The 19,094-nt window shown below is 52.1% G+C and overlaps 1 protein-coding gene across 1 annotated transcript; it reads right to left on the bottom strand.

The window, feature by feature from the left end:
* Positions 1 to 17,762: 17,762 nt before the first annotated feature.
* Positions 17,763 to 19,094, bottom strand: LOC122373941 (ADP-ribosylation factor-like protein 4C). Its single transcript, XM_043352400.1, has one exon. It carries the CDS (start codon positions 18,847 to 18,849, stop codon positions 18,232 to 18,234), a length of 618 nt encoding a protein of 205 aa, XP_043208335.1. The 5' UTR covers positions 18,850 to 19,094; the 3' UTR covers positions 17,763 to 18,231.

Here is a 19,094-nt window from a genome sequence, read left to right as displayed (position 1 = left end):
GGGGCCCACATGGGCATGCTGGCTGGGGTTTGCCCATTTGGGCCCCACGTGGGCCCCGGATGGGTGTGCCCAGTTTGTTGGTGCCCAGTCTGCCCACATGCTGCCCGCATCCAGCCCAGATAGGTGTCGGGTCAGTTAACAAAGTTTTGTAGTAAGGTTTGCCCATTTGGGCCCCATGTGGGCCCCGGATGGGTGTGCCCAGCTTGTTGGTGCCCAGTCTGCCCACATGCTGCCCGCATCCAGCCCAGATAGGTGTCGGGTCAGTTAACAAAGTGTAGTAAAGTTTGCCCATTTGGGCCACATGTGTGCCCCGGATGGGTGTGCCCAGCTTGTTGGTGCCCAGTATGCCCACATGCTGCCCGCATCCAGCCCAGATAGGTGCCGGGTCAGTTAACAAAATTTTGTAATAAAGGAAATGTTTATATATGGTGTAGGTGTCGGGTCAGTTAACAATTAGTTTTGTAGTAACTTTTGCCCATGTGGGCCCCGGATGGGTGTGCCCAGCTTGTTGGTGCCCAGTCTGCCCACATGCTGCCCGCATCCAGCCCAGATAGGTGTCGGGTCAGTTAACAAAGTTTTGTAGTAAATTTTGCCCATGTGGGCGGCTGGGCCCCATGTGGGCCCCGGCTAGGTGTGCCCAGCGTGTTGGTGTCCAGTTTGCCCACATGCTGCCCGCATCCAGCCCAGATACCTAGGTGTCGGGTCAGTTAACAAAGTTTTGTAGTAAATTTTGTCCATGTGGGTGGCCGGGCCCCATGTGGGCCCCGGCTGGGTGTGCCCAGCTTGTTGATGTCCAGTTTGCCCACATGCTGCCCGCATCCAGCCCAGATAGGTGTCGGGTCAGATACCAACATTTTGTAGTAAAGGAAATGTTCATGTCTCAGCAAACATGCCCACATGGTTCCCATATGGGGCCCACATGGCCCCCCCACCTCTTCCATATGGGCCCCTGATGGGAATAGCAGTGGGTGACACATGGGACCCGTATGGGCAAGCCCACGTAGGCCCCATATGAGACCCACGCGGCCCCCACATGGGACCCATATGGGTCAGCCTACATTGAGCCCATATGGCATCATGTATGAACTTGATGTACTTGGAGTCCAAAATTCACATGAACAACAGTCACCTTTTTTGCTTTTATGCTCTTGGAGTAACTTAAATGGGGCCTACATGGGTGATCCATATGGGACCCACATGGGATGCCCATCTCCAGCCCACATGCGTTTGGCCCACCTGGCCCATTTTTCCCATATGGGGCCCATATGGGTAGCCCATCTGTAGCCCATGTCCCACGTGAGCCCATCTGGCCCATGTTTACCCCATATGGGACCCACATGGGATATCCATCTCCAGCCCACATGCGATTGGCCCACCTGGCCCATTTTTATCCCATATGGGGCCCATATGGGTAGCCCATCTGTAGCCCATGTCCCACTGGGCCCATCTGGCCCATGTTTACCCCATATGGGACCCACATGGGATGCCCATCTCCAGCCCACATGCATTTGGCCCACCTGGCCCATTTTTATCCCATATGGGGCCCATATGGGTAGCCCATCTGTATCCCATGTCCCACGTGAGCCCATCTGGCCTATGTTCACCCCATATGGGACCCACATGGGATGCCCATCTCCAGCCCACATGCGTTTGGCCCACCTTGCCCAGTTTTATCCCATATGGGGCCATATGGATAGCCCATCTGTAGCCCATGTCCCACGTGGGCCCATCTGGGACCCACATGGGATGCCCATCTCCAGCCCACATGCGTTTGGCCCACCTGGCCCATTTTTATCTCATATGGGGCCCATATCACATGAGAGGCCCATCTCCAGCCCACATGCATTTGGCCCACCTGGCTCATTTTTATCCCTTATGGGGCCCATATGGGTAGCCCATCTGTAGCCCATGTCCCACGTGGGCCCATCTGGGACCCACATGGGATACCCATCTCCAGCCCACATGCGTTTGGCCCATCTGGCCCATTTTTATCTCACATGGGGCCCATATGGGTAGCCCATCTGTAGCCCATGTCCCACTGGGCCCATCTGGCCCATGTTTACCCCATATGGGACCCACATTGGATGCCCATCTCCAGCCCACATGCGTTTGGCCCACCTGACCCATTTTTATCCCATATGGGGCCCATATGGGTAGCCCATCTGTAGCCCATGTCCCACGTGGGCCCATCTGGCCCATGTTCACCCCATATGGGACCCACATGGGATGCCCATCTCCAGCCCACATGCGTTTGGCCCACCTGGCCCATTTTTATCCCATATGGGGCCCATGTGGGTAGCCCATCTGTAGCCCATGTCCCACGTGGGCCCATCTGGCCCATGTTTACCCCATATGGGATCCACATGGGATGCCCATCTCCAGCCCACATGCGTTTGGCCCACCTGGCCCATTTTTATCCCATATGGGGCCCATATGGGTAGCCCATCTGTAGCCCATGTCCCACGTGGGCCCATCTGGCCCATGTTCACCCCATATGGGACCCACATGGGATGCCCATCTCCAGCCCACATGTGTTTGGCCCACCTGGCCCATTTTTATCCCATATGGGGCCCATATGGGTAGCCCATCTGTAGCCCATGTCCCACGTGGGCCCATCTGGCCCATGTTCACCCCATATGGGACCCACATGGGATGCCCATCTCCAGCCCACATGCGTTTGGCCCACCTGGCCCATTTTTATCTCACATGGGGCCCATATGGGTAGCCCATCTGTAGCCCATGTCCCACTGGGCCCATCTGGCCCATGTTTACCCCATATGGGACCACATGGGATGCCCATCTCCAGCCCACATGCGTTTGGCCCACCTGGCCCATTTTTATCCCATATGGGGCCCATATGGGTTGCCCATCTGTAGCCCATGTCCCACGTGGGCCCATCTGGCCCATGTTCACCCCATATGGGACCCACATGGGATGCCCATCTCCAGCCCACATGCGTTTGGCCCACCTGGCCCATTTTTATCCCATATGGGGCCCATGTGGGTAGCCCATCTGTAGCCCATGTCCCACGTGGGCCCATTTGGCCCATGTTCACCCCATATGGGACCCATGTGGGCATGTTTGCTGGGGCTCAGCCCATATGGGACCCAGATTTAGCCCAGATAATAGCCCACATGTAGCCCATGCCCACTTAAGCCCAGATGCCCCACTTTCAGCCCATATGGGCCCCATTTGGGAAGGCTGGCTGGGTGTATGCCAAGTTTCAGCGCAATCGCCCCAGTAATTACCGAGTTACTGAAATGGGAACAAATTTGGCACCTCTTATTGTTGTATTTTGCACGTGCACTAGGGGTTACCCACATACATCAAGAGTATCCTAGGGTAGAAGGGATGCTGCTACCCTACAAAAATTACCGCAAGTCAATCGCCCAAGCGGCTGCTGAGATATGAGCCTCTCAAAATCACTACTTTTGCAAAACAGCTTGAACACCCTTGACTTTTCACGTGGCACGTGCCGCGACGGTCACTGTGATGTATCAAAAGTAGTCAAGTACGGGGTAGAAGGGATGGGGCTACCCAACAAAAAAGACCGCAGGCCAATCGGTCCAGCGGTTGCTGAGATATAAGCCTCTCAAAAGCGTTACAGGCCGGGCCGGGCCGGGCCGGGCCGGGCCGGGCCGCTCATACTGAGATTTTTCCGTTATATTGAAAAGACTCACTTCGCTCGCTGCGCTCGCTCGCTCGTAATTATCTGTTATCTAGTTAGCATCATCTCATCCACGGTTCACTTTAGCGTGCTTTTTTTGCTAATATAATAATGCGATCGAAAATTACACGTTTACTTTCACGTCGGTTCTCTTTTTCAGTCAGGATATACCTCCGCAAAGTTTAAACAACCACCTTACCAGGAGGCATCCAGCTTATCAATTCGGCGATGCATTCCCTCTGAGTCTACCCATGCTTTCAGGAATAGCGCGGAACTCTCAGACACATTTATTTGTCAAGCGATGCGACACAGACTTTCCGCGTACCGTGACAGCTGTAATCGATAACTTTAGCAATGCAGTCAATCACTCACTCACATCTCGGCAACAAAAGGGCATATCGCGCCCACCATCCATCGAATGATGGCTATTTATCTACTAACAAAGCACTCCTTAGTCATCGACGGACGTCTATAGCCCGCCAGGGGCTAGTGCAGCCTAGTGTGACCTGCATAGCGAAGAACTCATATCAAATTAAGTACAAAGGGCTGGGCCTTTTAAGATGCTCAAAAATCGCTGGACCTCGCGCGGCTGGACAGCGTGGTCTATTCCTGCATCCTCTCTGCATGGTGTGCCCTTTAACTACGTCCTCTCTCCCTGCTCATTGCATCCTGCACCCTGTCCCTCCTACACCCGTCCTCATTGCACCCTGTACCCTTTCTGACCTCTCTCTCTAGTTCAGAAGAACCGGCCTTGGGCATCCCCACAGGCGACGAGTCCACCGTCATTGAGAGCCAGCTCATCTCCATACCGTCAGTGTGTCGGTCTGTGGCCGCTCCGAGCCGTGAATCAGCGGGGCACGGCTGCACGGATGGAGCTACACGGGAGCACGGGAGCTGGGTGGCACGGGAGCACGGGAGCTGGGTAGCACGGGAGCACGGATGAAGCTATATGGTAGCACAGACGGAACTGTAGGTATGTGCGGAGCACGGCTGCACGGGAGCACGATTACAGATTACAGATATATTCAGACAAGGTCCTCTCAATAGTGAGGCTTTTCACATGTCCACGTCATGATAGTGCACGGGACTGCACGACTGCACGGGAGCTCGACCGGCTGCACGGACGAAGATACACGGATGCACGGAGCAGGGCGCAGACACTGGTACGACCCCATGATACTGAAATTAGTGCACAGAGTCTGTAAACTTTATTATGCAGTGCTGACTAGCGCAGGAATATGAACCATGGGTATATTTATAAGCGTTACGCAACATGTAAGTAGGTAGCCGCGTGTCGCCGTTTCACAGCCTACCACCCTTTTTCCTGTGATCAACAGCGTCACAGCTCTCATCTCCCACTCAATCAAACCAAAGCCCCCATATTCCCGCTATTCCCATAAGAGCTCATCCCACCCGACCAACATGACGGAAAACCCGCCGAGAAATGTCCCCTGGATCGTCACCCCCGACCCCATGGGGGTGCTGTGCTTACTGCGGCCGACAGCGTGGCACACCATGGGGCACCGCGGGGTAGTGACGCATTACGTTTCTGGGAGTAGATCATGTGTACCGGGAAAGGGATGAGCACCGGTAGAGGCCTGCGGGGTACGAGGGTATAACTGCCGGTGGATTACAGAGGATGTGTACTGCTGGGGAAGGTTCAACTGCCGTGCAGGCTTGACAGACATGAGTTTCGTCAAAGTTAGGGTTACCAATGATACGTTTAACGAATGCTTTCACATATTGACAAAGCTAATTATATTTCATACATGCCCGGTGCCCCTACCATGTCTATAATGGCCGTCAATATGTTGCAGCGAATTTAGTTCATCAAGTATTCAATGCGATGATGCTATAGAGTAAAGCACATAGCGTAGCATGACTTGAACCCTTGCATAATACGATTCAAGACCTGAGAACAGGTGGCCTGCCTTTGACACAGACTAAATAACACCAGATGGTTGACCGCTAACCAAGATTCTTTCACCGATAGCCACCTCACACCACTTGGGACACAGGGAAGACTACATACGTTCACTCGCGCGGGAGGTGTACCTAACGACGCGGAACGAAGCCAATCATGCATGGCTCATACTGCACGTCGCTGAGAGCAAACGAATGGAACGGGGTGAACGACCCGACTACGGGAGAACGGAACGGGGTGACTGTACAGTATAAGTGTTATATAGCACGTGCAGTGGTATAATGGACAGGTTAATTACTGCTCGAATGGGATGGTGCCGGTGGACATGGTTATCAAATCAATAGATGGTCAGGGGATGAACAAGGATTGGAATACAACCAAAGAATAACAGCGTCACTGAAAGACTGGAATCATGTCAAGTGCAGGATGGTCAGGAGCCAAAACTGAACCTGGCTCTTTAGAGCTTAGGACTCTGCCCTGAACTTCAACAGCCTGACCAGCAGGTTCAGCTAGCATGTGGCCGGGGCGACGGCTCGCTGGTTACAGGCCATCACTCGTCGGTCACTCACACGCGTCACGGGTCACGGGTCATGGGTCACGCGTCACAGGTCACGGGTCACGGGTCGTTAGTCTGCCGGAAGTTTTAGTAGTTGATGGTCTTCCCGTGCAGTGTGCCTTAATGAAGGACTGGCTCGGGTCATTAACCTACACATAGCGTGGGTTGGGACTCGCGAAATGACCTGGGTGGGGCGGAAACGCACGCACCGCAGCTCGGACTTTATTACCGGCACATACTGCAAACGCCCTGGTAGGTCAGGTGTCTGATACAGTAGAAGTCCTGGGACGAGCAATCCCTTTCGGGTTGGTTTGGCATCTGGAGTGGCATTGGAACACTTAGAGAGCTGCTGAATATTTTAGTCTTGGACTTGCTGCTGTCGCTGCGTTACAGAAACGCATGTCAAGAGCTTTTTGTCCCTACATAATGGACTTGTGGCCGCGTTACACGGCATTGTTCCGGGTAAGTTGTGTCTGTGTTGCCCTCTGGCGCCGCTGTCAGTGAAATACTGGACAGACGCGGCGGCACGTGCGGCTCCAGTGCAGACGAGAGGGGTGTGTTGCATCACCTGTACCGTCTGTCTAGCGTGCACCACCCTGCAAAGCGCAAAGCAGGCAGAAAATGATGCCAGCGTATGCATATGAGGCTGCTCACTATGCGTTACGTCGTAAAAATGGGGGAGAGATTCGTGGGCCGTGGCGAGTTTCAAGAAGCTAGCGGAGAACGTCGGCAGGAAGTCGCTTCGGTAGGATGTCAGTTGTCAGTTGAAGATGTCAGCTCGGTCAGTCGGGTCTTGAGTTGCCAGTTGGTCGCACTCGCTTCAACAATGAGCATTCCCGAATATTTCAAACTCGCGGCGAATCCAAGTGGTGCACCGCCTGCGTTCGCACAGCGTTTCCAAACAATGCTTAGTTGTGTTGTCATGCTGCCCTTCCTAAAACTGTTGCTCACGCAGTTTGAATGCGTCCCCAAATTTTTATCTAGAGCGTTTGCCGTGGCTCGGGACGTTCGCAATGTTCGTTTCCATTGAATCACCACTCAAGACGTTGTGCCAAAGCTTCGCACCACACACATCGCTTCGGAATGTCTCTCGACACCTCAGCTCCAAAACTGTTGGCGTTTTTCCGCTGCGGGTCAGCGCCGAGGACAGTTTTCTTGACGAGCCAATTCTGTGCTGGCGCCAGCGCTGCGCTGGGAGGCCAGCTTCGTCAGAGGAGCCCCACAAAAACTCTCTGTGTGGTTGCCAAGACAACGCCGAGAAAAACGACCGTCTAGAGCCGCCGCTTGGTTTTATCTCAGCGTGATGCCCAGTGGTGATGGTGGCGCAGGAGATTGTGGTCTCAATGGCGCCTCAAACTGAATGCCAGCCAGCTCGTGCAGGTGCTTTTCGTTTTTTTTTTTTTCACATGACCATGCAAGATTTTAGCAGAACGCATGCGCCGATGACTGATTATACAACTTATTTGCGGTTGTATTGCGCCGTTTGTGGGTCAGATCATGGTCAATAGCGTTGCTTTCTCGCCGTTCCTAGTCATCACTCATTCCCACAGAGCATCTCTGTTTTTGCCGACAGCTGCCTTTCATGAGCTCCGCCCCGGGTCACCGACTGTGTCAGTCTGAGCCCCCCAGGCGTGACCCCGGCCATCCGCGCTATTGTTTGAGAGCAAGGCGCGGGACGAAGCTTTTTCAGAGCTCTGCCAAAGCGTACAATGACCGTGCGCTCTTCCAGAAAATAGCGCGCGCGAGGGATAAAAAGCGCGGGTGTTTTTGAGCGATGACCTTGGTCATGTCACGGCTGAGGGCACCGCCGCGCATCTCTTTAAAGGACTGTGCGCACGCAACGATTACCGACTTAATCTGTGTTTTGTGTTGGGACATGGCAGCTATCATGTGTCAAGTGCAACAGTGTGTGCAATCGTGCCTAATGTATCGAAAATAATATACTGAAGAGTGAAGACTGGTATTCTTAGTGATGATGTTGAGCCTTCATAGCCTATTCTTTCTTTTACTGTGATGTTTGCATAACGAATAAAGCCTTACAAACGTTACCATCGATTTCTTCTTTTTCATATTAGTTCATAACATTTCAAGTCACGGACCTCCCTACCATTTGATCATCATACTCACACATCAACATCGTTTCGGAGCAGTCCCACCTCTCCTGCGGTCGGGTGAGTGCGACTCGTGGCCGGGCGGCAGCGGCAGCGGCAGCGTGCCGAGGCAGCCGCCCGGAACCGCCGCCTTTCAGCGCTCGCGGAAGGACGTACGAACGTGATGGCACGTGAAACGACGCCTTGAAACGGTCGCCGACCGCCGAGCCGGTGCCGACGGCCGAGCTGGCGCCGGCTGACAACCGCGGCGCGCCAGAGACAGCCATGACGCGCGCGCCAGAGACGGTCATGACGCATGGGCGACGGTCATGCGAACGTAACGTATGGGAGGCCAGCATGGCGCTTTTCATTCTTTCCCCTCTTTGTAGAAGACAAGCGCGGTGCATGCCAGTGCCAGACAGAATGCTATCCGGGGACAAAACTTTTGACTGAAGGAAAAGAACTATGCAATAAGTTCGTATTTGTATGAGCTTACATGGTGATACCCTTTCTATTCGGTTTGTCATGTCAACAGAAAGGCACCACTAATCTTTTTCGAGACAACATGCATTTACAAGGGAAGCTGATGTTAACCCGCGCGGGGCTGGGGGGGTAAATTTTACCCCCCCCCCTCGCGAATTTTTGCGATATCTCAAAAACGGCGGCGCGCAGCGCCGCCAAACTTTCAGTACCTTTTCTTACATCAATTTGACACGTTCCCTGAAAATTTGAGCGAAATCCGTCGGAAAATTTTTGAGAAATTGACGTTTTAGTGACGTCATGTTCGCCATTTTCGCCTCAAAAATGGCAAAAGTTCAAACGCTGCTAACATCTTCATTTTTAAAGGAATCAAGACGTAACAAAAAAGATTATACGTAATTTTACTTTGTCTATCAAATGGCTATCTCGGTTTTTTGAAAATTTTGGATTTTGGCCTATTTTTTCCAAAAGCTGACTTTTTTGGGAAAATCATTATAAAATCCAAAATTTTGAGTCTATCAAAAAAACCGGAATATATGTCAGAGAAGTGGTCTATGTGCACCTACATACCACATTTTAGAAGAATCGGCTCAAAAATGTGGGAGTTATTCAAAATTTTATGACGTCACCACACACAAAATTTTTGAAAAATGACTTTTTTGGAAGTTCTAGACCTCGTACGGAAACAAAAATAGCACCATTCGATTCGCCGTGAAAAACTACATCAGATAGACACCTTTTTAGGCCTTAACAACCAACTTCAAAATTTGACCTCACTTGACCTGACCTTGACCTGACCTCGACCTAAAATTCATCCAGAGGTGGTCCATATCACTTATTGAGTGTGCCTATTGAATTCTATGAGTAAAATGACCCATAAAACATGTGTCGCACATGCCCTTTTCTATATTTTGTTTTTTGGTGACCTGACCTGACCTGACCTGACCTTGACCTTGACCTCTGAATGATATTGTATGCAACGAATATTGTCTTGGTAGCCTAAGAACACGTTTTGGGCGATCAGTCTCAGTCCATGACTCCATTCTTCGGCAACTACGGTGCAAGGCCGATACTGTAGAAACTTGCAATTTGTACCCTTGACCTGACCTTGACCTTGACCTCAAACTTTAAATTAAGTACATGTTTTTAGTAGTTCGTGATGAGAGCTTTCGATTGGCGTTTGAATTTTCCAAATCGGACCATTAGTTCGGGAGATAACAGGGGGGGGGGGGTAAAATTTACCCCCCCCCAGCCCCGCGCGTTCGGCTGGAGACCCCAGCCCCGCGCGGGTTAAATGACTGTAGAGGCCATGGGTGATTTCATCTCAAAAATTATTCTCGAGACATATCTCTCTGAAGCTCCCTACCACAGTAATTTTCATCGCAGTGAGCTTCCACCACCCCGAAATTTCCATCAGCCACGCGCTGCGTGGAGCAGCCCGGTGAACAAACCCTCATCGGCGCCGCTATAGGCGGTGGGTCCGACACTTGGAGTGATCGATAGCCGCCCATGTAATGATCGCCGCACCGCCGCGGACACAGCGGCGCTTTCATGGCGCGGTTACGGCCATAGTGACGCGGTCAAAGCAAGATGGCGCCATGGTGGTGCCGCGGCTCCTGATGGGTTTCTGTCTTGGGTTTCTGTGTGTTTGAGATGAAAATAACGTTAGTAATGATGATGGTGGTTTGTAGAAGAATTACCTTGGATAGGTTTTACATGAACAATTTGCTTCAAGAACGGAACAGTCGCAGCCTACCGGTTTGAAAGCACATATTGGTCTGCATAATGCATATGGCTCTTAAGCTTATCAAACGACCAAATCCAGTTAGTATACCCGCATAAATCACCAGTTCGTCTTTCTCATAACCCTAAAAGCGATAACTAACTATCGAAGGTTAACTGTCTGATTCTGTTCGCCTACCACCCACCACTTAAGCAGTCGTTCGATCGTGGCTCTCATCGCAGCCTCCAATAGACCTGTTCGCTTCAGTTGCGCCTTATAACGGATGACCGCGTGAGTTGGCGAGCTGAAAACCCGTTACAGGCTAAACAAAGCCACTGAGCGGTTACCGTTTCAGCTTGATTTAGGCTTAAAATGGATCCCTTTTCTTCATTTATCCAAATGATTGTTCCTTCATGCATCGGTGCTCTTTAACCCTCGCCGGCCGAGGGGGGGGGGGGGGGGGCGGGTGCCGCCCCCCATAGGGTTTTTTCGCGATAGCTCCGAACACGCCGGCGGTAGAGAGCTGAAACTTGACATACCTGACCTTTGATCCAAGCCGCATCTTTTGACACCAACCGCATTTTTGGGTCAGGTCAGGTCACTGACCTATGACGTCATAAGTGAACCTCTGCACGGTCTTCAGATGTCGCAACTTCGCAACGCCCTCACTGCCAGAGGAGATGTCACAGGGAAATGAAACTTGCAGGATCTAGTATCCATTATGAGTCTCACAACTTGTATATCTCGGATTTTTCCTAAAGGTCATATGAGGTCAGGTCATTTTCGTGACCTCACCATTATAAGTCAATGGGGAAAAATCCAAACTGCTATTCTGGCGCCGGGAACGATCTCCAACTATCTCAAGCACACAGAATCGTGATTTGATGCACTCCTTGCAAGGTTAGATGCGTCACTTTTGCAATGTTGACCTTTCGTGACGTCGTTTATGACGTCATCAAGGTCATATTAGTTTTTCGTCAATAACTCTTGATCAAATTAAGCTAGCGAGCCGGGAAAGCCACCAATGGACTCAGGAAGACCTGTCGAATCGAATGATATGCGACATGACCCCTTTCGACCAACTTCGTGACCTTAGGGTGCTGACCTGACCTTGACCTGAGGTCAACACCCCAAGTTGACCTGACCCGAACAAAAAGTATATCATTCGACGCGCCTGAGCGAGGCGAACACGATGCTGCCAAAATCGCGGCTCTGCGGCCATTTTCCGCGAAGTTATTCACCAAAAACTGAACCGTACCTTTGGGCACTTGACTTGACCTCAGAGGTCACCGGTTGACCTAGGACCTTAAAATCGGGTACCAATCTCTGCGTCTCGTAACGGCGCACACGCTCGTTTTTTCCGCGACGCGCTAGCTCCACCAGGGGCGAAACGGCGAGGGGGGGTTCGTACCCGCCCCCCCCCCCCTCGGCCGGGGCGTATGTAGAAAACCAATAGGTCCGGCGAGGGTTAAAGATAACGATGAGCTACACATAATTCCTACAGTTATGTTTTCAAGGTATTTTATTTCAGCTTTTCAATTTATTACAATTATTCAATGGATTTTTGAATTATGAACACGATACACCAATGCACCCTCACTGACTCATTGTTAAAAAATCCTGAAGGACTCAGCCAAACCTTGACATTGGATTTACAGCCACAAAGGTAACACATATGTGTATGGCACTTGAACAAGGCTGAGTTTACTTTTTATCGTATAGGCAAGGTGTCGATAGCACCAGGATATTGTATGCGATCTTTGTACGGCGCTTACGACACTGAGCTATGACGTTTGCGTTCCATTTTGAGTGAGCTCGATAAAAAAAAACGGGCTCAGCTGAGCGATAGCAGTCAGGTGACTGATAAACTATCGAAACGGATAATATCCGGATGACGTTCAAGTCCCGGTAGCCATTGTGAAGTAAGTTGGCTGTCCCTGAGCCCTGTTCAAACAGGAAATCTACGGGTCCAACGAGACCTATAGCTGTCGACTACTATATGAGGAGGAAAGAGCCGGTTGCTTGCCTGACTGTTTTACAGTAACGGGGCGCCAGGGGTACAGGCGAGTGTCAAACGCGGAGCTGGATGGGCATCACGTTATGGCACTCGCTGTTTGGGGAATCGTTTGCGTTAGGGTCTCAGCAAACCAAGTGGTGTTCGTCCAAGTGACTTCCTTTAACCCTCGCCCGTATTGGTGTTTTTTCCAGCCGCGAACGTATAAGGGGGGGGGGGGGGTCCGTTGGACCCCCCCCTTGCCGTTTCGCCCCTGATCGAGCTAGAGCTTCGCGGAAAAAACGAGCGTGTTGCCCGTCACGAGAGGAAGCCGATGATACCCAATTTTAAGGTCCTAGGTCATTGGTTGACCTTGCAGGTCAGGTCAATGACCCAAAAGTCGGGAAAATCGGGACCTGTTAAAACGTCGTAAAGTGTGGCTGCTATGGGGGTTTTCGGGGTGCCGATCACGAATATCATGTTAGTTTTGATCACAGATGATGTCTTTATGCATTTAGTCCAGGTCGGGTCAGGTCAGGTCAGGTCAACCAGTAGGGGTCCTGCCGGGTATTCCTAGTAGGTGTCAACCGCCTCTGACAGCTTCGTAACATGTTACGAAGGTACCAAAAGTACTTCGTAAACGTTCATATGGTTACTAAATTCGAATTCAGCTAAAAAAACTGGCCTAGAAACATGTAAAACTCGAAAAAGTGAACCGAGGTCACCAAAGGTCAATGACCTGACCTGACCTTCAGATGACCTTGACACCCACCCTAATGCATGGGGGCAACATCATATCACATGTTTGAACGCTTGAAACCACGAAAAGACTGCAAACGCGCGGCTAATGCGAGCCGACATACGCCGAATCGCGATTCCGGCCAAACATGGTCTCGAAAAGTAGGTCACAGGTCAAAGGTCATTGGGGTCAGGGTCATGAAATTTTCAGGGTGGGTGTAAAATTGATCAACGCGAGGGTACTGAAAGTTTCGTTGCGATCGGCCGCTTTTTACGCGAGTTATTCGCGAAAAACCATGGGGGGTCCGTTCGACCCCCCCATACGGGCGAGGGTTAACCCTCGCGGGCCCGGGGGGCGTTTTTCGCCCCCCTGGCGAATATTTGCGATAACTCCCGAACGCTTAGGGATAGGAAGGCGAAACTTTCAGTACCTTTTCTCCCATCAATTTGACATCTTCTGTAGTAAAAAAATTGGACCTAGCCCCCTTGATGACGTCACAAGGTCCATTTTTCTAGACCCCTGCACGGCAAACTTCGGCGTCACAGACGCAAACTTCAAATAGCTGCTAAAAATAGAGTTTTAGAGATAAAGACAAATTACGAGCACGGCTGTGTAGCGTTTGACCTAGAGAAAAATAGAAAAATAGTTTTGGTGACCTGAGGTCAGAGGTCAGGTCAACGACCCCGAAATGTGGTTTTAGTTTTTCGCAAATAACTTCGACAAAAATGGTCCTAGAGCTACGGCAGTGGTACCATCGCATTCGCCTTGTCAAGCCGCGTCGAATGATATGTATTTTGTTCGGAAAAGGTCAAGTTTCATGTTGACCTCATGTGACCTCGAATGACCTCTGGTTGACCTTGACACATGAAAGGTCGTTTATGATGGATTTGTACCCGCTGATCACGAATCTGGCATCTATTTTCCTCTAAGCCTTCATTTAGAGCTTCCGGATGGCAAAATTGTCTTATTTATTATTACTAACTTGAATCAGTGAAATAGCCTCTAGCAGGGATACTCTTCTGTGACCTTGACCTTTGAGCAGCCTTGTATCGTAAGATGAACCACAAATAGGGAACTGATAAGCCTCAAAACATTTCAAAACATCTTGGAAGTTAGCACGCAAGATGTGCGAAAAAGTGCCAAGTTTGAGGTCAATTTTGAGCGTGACCTTGACCTTGACCTTTGATTTGGTGCACATTTTCAGAATCCTCAGATTCTCTTCTTTCGTTTGACACCCAATTTTGCCGGTTTGATGCAGCCTGCCGTCCTCTAGAAGGCTTACTTTGAGATCACTACACATGTGCCGGTTTTGGCCTTTGACCTTGACCTCTGACCTTGAAAATTGACCTGAGGTCAAAAATTTTAGGTGCATTAGAATCGTCTCGTAAGGACCTTTCGTTTGGTATCGCTTTTGTTTCCGTAGCTCCCTTATTTACGGAGTTAGACAGGGCCCGGGCTGCGGTGGTTGGGATTACCCCCTGGGCCCGGCCGGGTTAAAATTTGCGCCATGTCTGGAAAGGCTTCTGGACGCTGACCGCTCTATTATGAACGATACCCCGATTCCTCTCTAAGTTCTCATTATTCTCCGTTCTCCAAGGGTTGAGCACGCAAAGAAGTCTGAAAACCCGTTGAAAACAGAGTTGGAAGAGTTTCGGAAAAACGTTCAAACACATGTAAATTCGGCGTAAACGTGATTGTAATTGAAATTGCTTAAGAGTAATGCAGAATGAATCGATCTAAAATGAGTAGTAATGTGAGTAGGTAATAGGTATGTACTTGTGTGTATGTGCGATACTGATGCGTGCATGATGTGTGAACCAGATTTAACATCACCAGGGCCAACCGGCATTCGTGATTGTTGTTTACATGATACATGAATGAATGGCAAAGAAGTCCTCCTGCTTTCAGCGCCCCTGTTACTTCTTGGCTGACCATCATATATGAGACCTATTGAGTTGGTGGGATCATTCAAAGCGATCCCATCAACTCGTGCCGGAAAAAAGCGATCCGGAAATATAGGAGAATGGTCTTTCAGACTTAGCCGACGTTGTATTGCTTCGTATTGGGCCTGAACGCGGCACGAGAGACTCGTAAACTGCTAGATGGGCGATTCATCGACAAAAGGCCATTTGGTCTTCAGAGTCGCAGTCGATCGGAGTTTAATGTAAAGCTACGTCGCGCTACTTCGCCAATTTTTGAATAGGACGGACGTCTTCGGCTGTATTCGATATCAGTAGATATCTAATTCTAGCTGGGAGAGACGTGCATTTTACCGTTTTACTGTTTTACATGAGGCGAAATAAAGTGTCTCTAGTTATACATATATCAGCTGGTTCACTACGTCAGCGCTCTCATTCCCAAATCCCTGCCCGGTAACACGTGTTCGCAGCTGATTTGCATCTGATTTCCGCGCAAAGTCTCTGGTCTTTTCTCTCCTTTTCGGCGCTGTCGACGTCACTGTCAGCCCGTCAGACCAGTTCCTTATCAGTCAGCTGACAGGGAGGTGCGTCAATGCGACAATGGCACGGCGTGGACCGGGCGGACCGTTGTCGAAATTCACACAACGGTACTTACTTACCTGCGGGTCACCTCAGCTTGGTGCGCGTGTGTGCGCTGCACGTGCGAGGAGCGGGGAGGAGGGATGGGTGGAAACGGACGAGATATAAGAATTGATACGTGGAGAAGAAGTGGTTATGGAAATTTTGAAGAAGCGGCTACCAGCAACTGGAATTCAAAGCTGCACGCATCGTCGGAATCCGTGTGTCGATTATCGCTGCAGGAAAAATCTGGATCTTCTTTTAAAACGACGAAAGTTCATCTATTTCGGACACTGCCTTAGGGGTAACTACCCAATCGCCCCCTTTGGGTCTGCTACTGCACCCCTAAATAAATTACTGGCACTTACCCCAGTGCCGGAGAATCACTGAGTGACTGATGCCCGCTGTGTGTGTGCAGGGAGGGCAAAGCCAGTTTTTCGCCGGGGCTGGCTGACCTCTCGCGCTCCGCTGCCCGCCACTGCACGGTAAGGCTGGCCATGCCGAACCAACCGGAAGTGGGCCACATCCGGTGGAAGCAAACAGTGGCAGACTCGCCCACTGCTGCTGCCGGTGGTGATTTGGTGCTATAAGTTGACTCATGTTAGTTTTGGACTTTGGTGATACCTATTTAGCGTCAGCGTATGCTTTACAGTTCTGGCACACCAAACACCTAAATTCTAAAATTCTAAAATTATAATTATAAAAATAACACTTAACAATTTTCATTGACTTGACTTTATAGATAATTGTTAGGTATTCGTTGTTAATTCATGTCAACGAACCTTGACATTGCTGGATCTTCTGGAACTCGGCTAATGCTGATACTTTTATCACACAATCATGGCCCAGCACAGTTTTCCAACCGACCCGTCCAATCTATTCCAACCATCCCCATCTGTTTACACTCGTCTAGACTGCCGCTGACTGGGCGAGCCAGCCGTTCCCTGAAGCAGCCGACTACGGTCGGGCCCGCCGCGATGATTTACCGTGCCGCTCCGGCCCGCGAGCGGCGCCCTCCTAACGGTGCCGGCGCCGGCCCAGCGCCGATTGTCCGCCGCACAGCGGACGATCAGGTCCGCTGAACGAATCATCACACAGCTGACAGGCGTGCGCGCGAATTTCGCGAGGCTCACACTCGCTCCGTGGCCGGGCGGCCGCTCGCACACCGCGGAATTCAGGTCGCTCCAGTTGCGAGGTCACGTGGCGCGAAGTTGAGGAGGTGGTTCCAAGGACAACACGGTGGGTGCGCGGCAAAGAGTGATTCGAAGCAGAAATAGAGCGGCCTTATGGTAGGTAAAGTTCCTGGTTGCGCTCTGGGTAACAAACGATATGGGATGTTTTGTTCAACACAATGGTCATTAGGTAAAGTTTTGAGAGGGAATCTATAACGTAAACTTATCGATCAATTATAGCCGCAGGCTAGGATAGTTAACTCGTAGCTACTTTGAGTGCACGCGGCCAACACCCCATCAGAGTGTTGGTCAGCATCGTGGGCTCTGCACTCAGTCGATCAATAAATGAGCCCTCACTGGGCTGACAAATGGCAAACACTGCCAGTCCCCAGACCCGCATTCCTTCAGAGCAGCTGCCGCCGCCGTCGCCGCCTCCATGGTGCTGCAGGTCGCGGCGGTGGACCTGGCAGCGGCGGTGGTGCTGGCGACGACGGCGGTCGGCCGGTCACCTCACGACAGTCCCCCCCCCCTCCACCAGCTGACTGACGAGCAACAGCTGACTGCCGCCGCGTCTGACCGGGTCACGGCTGGGCGACAGGGTCACGAAATCGTCGACAGTCACGAAGACGAGTCCCGGTCACGTAACAGGCGGTGGCGCGGCGGGGGGACGGAGAGGGGGGGGGGTGAACGAGGGAGGTATACCGGTCGTGAGGTACCGCTGTACCGAGCAGCGGAACCAGCCACGGTCACCGTTTTCCTGGTCGCACTGTCGGTGTGCTGTGTTCGTGATAGAGGGGTGGCGATCTCGCCCAGCTCGTGGAACTAGCAGTGCCTGTCCCTACCCGTTCATCATTCGCCGCCGTTCCGGCGCAAACAGAGCATTGTCGACGACGCAAACATGTAATTGCACTAATCCAACATGATTACATACGGGAATCCCCGATTCAACACAAATAAATATATGTGGGACAATTATGGACTCGCGAAATTGATAGACGCGGCTTCGTATATATCACAGGTAAGTGGCCTCTCGGCTCGCTTCCGCTTTGCGACCGCTTCGGCCTGACGCGAAGCACTGCGGCCCGCTTCGCTGCCTGAGACTTGGTGTGCCTCTGCATTGCTGTAGGATGAGCCCACTTCGCGAAGCGCTCCTCACGCCAAAACTTCGTCGCCCGGCCCAGCACGCTTCACACCCGAGAATCGCGATCTCTCACTCGCCGATCGCGCTCTCACCGTATCTCACTCTCGTTCTCCACAGCTCACCCGCTCGCCAGTCTCTCACGTCGTCCGGGCTCCGCTCTCACACATATCTCACACACGCGGATAGCTCTCACTCGCGCACACACCACACTACTTGGCCTTCTTTTTGCCTTTGGTCTGCTTCCGTCGCTTGAGAATCATCTCGTAGAGCGCCTCGAGACCCTCGTCGAGGCCCTCGCCGATGATGGCGCACGCCGGCTGCACGTGCCACAGCTGATTGGGACCGAGCTCGGCCAGTCCCAGCAGGCGCTCGATCTCGTCCGGCGGCTTGGCGCCCGGCAGATCCTGCTTGTTGGCCAACACGAGCACGGGCACGCCGGCGTTCTCCGGACTCTTGGCAGAGCGCAGCAGCTCCATTTTGGCCTCCTCGAGGCGCTCAGCATCCACAGAGTCCACTACGAACACAATGCCGTCCGTACAGCGCGTGTAGCTGCGCCACAGTGGCCGCAGTCGCTCCTGGCCGCCGACATCCCACACTAGGAAACTCACTCCCTTGGCCTTGCCGCCCTGAGCACGCACCTTCTCGCAGTTGAAGCCGATCGTGGGGACGGTGTTGAGGTACTGGTCGAACTTGAGCCGGTACAGCGCCGTCGTCTTGCCGGCGGAGTCGAGCCCCAGCATGACGACGTGTAGTGTCTGCGTGGAAGGAAGCGCCTCCAACAGAGCGTGGCCCTTTCCCATTCCGGCGCCCATGACGCGCCTTAGCATCGCCGACTGAGCGGCGGCGGGCCGGGGCGCCGCGCCCGAGCGCGCGGCTCTGCCTGCTCACAGGAGACACGGCATGGCCAACACGGTGGTGTGCTCCACTGGCCAGCCTTGATTGACGTCACGAGGTTCACAGTGAGCGACGTCGGTCGGTGTTTCAGAGGGTGTAGATCCGCGACGCACCTCCGCGCGCACCCCACCTCTCTCGCCCTGCTCTCCGCGACTCGCGAGCCGCCGCCGCCGCAGCT

Source organism: Amphibalanus amphitrite, unplaced genomic scaffold (genome assembly GCF_019059575.1).
Source record: "Amphibalanus amphitrite isolate SeventyFive unplaced genomic scaffold, NRLGWU_Aamphi_draft 000039F_arrow, whole genome shotgun sequence".
In the NCBI taxonomy this organism is placed as follows: domain Eukaryota; kingdom Metazoa; phylum Arthropoda; class Thecostraca; order Balanomorpha; family Balanidae; genus Amphibalanus; species Amphibalanus amphitrite.
This window is presented reverse-complemented; position numbering and strand designations above follow the sequence as displayed.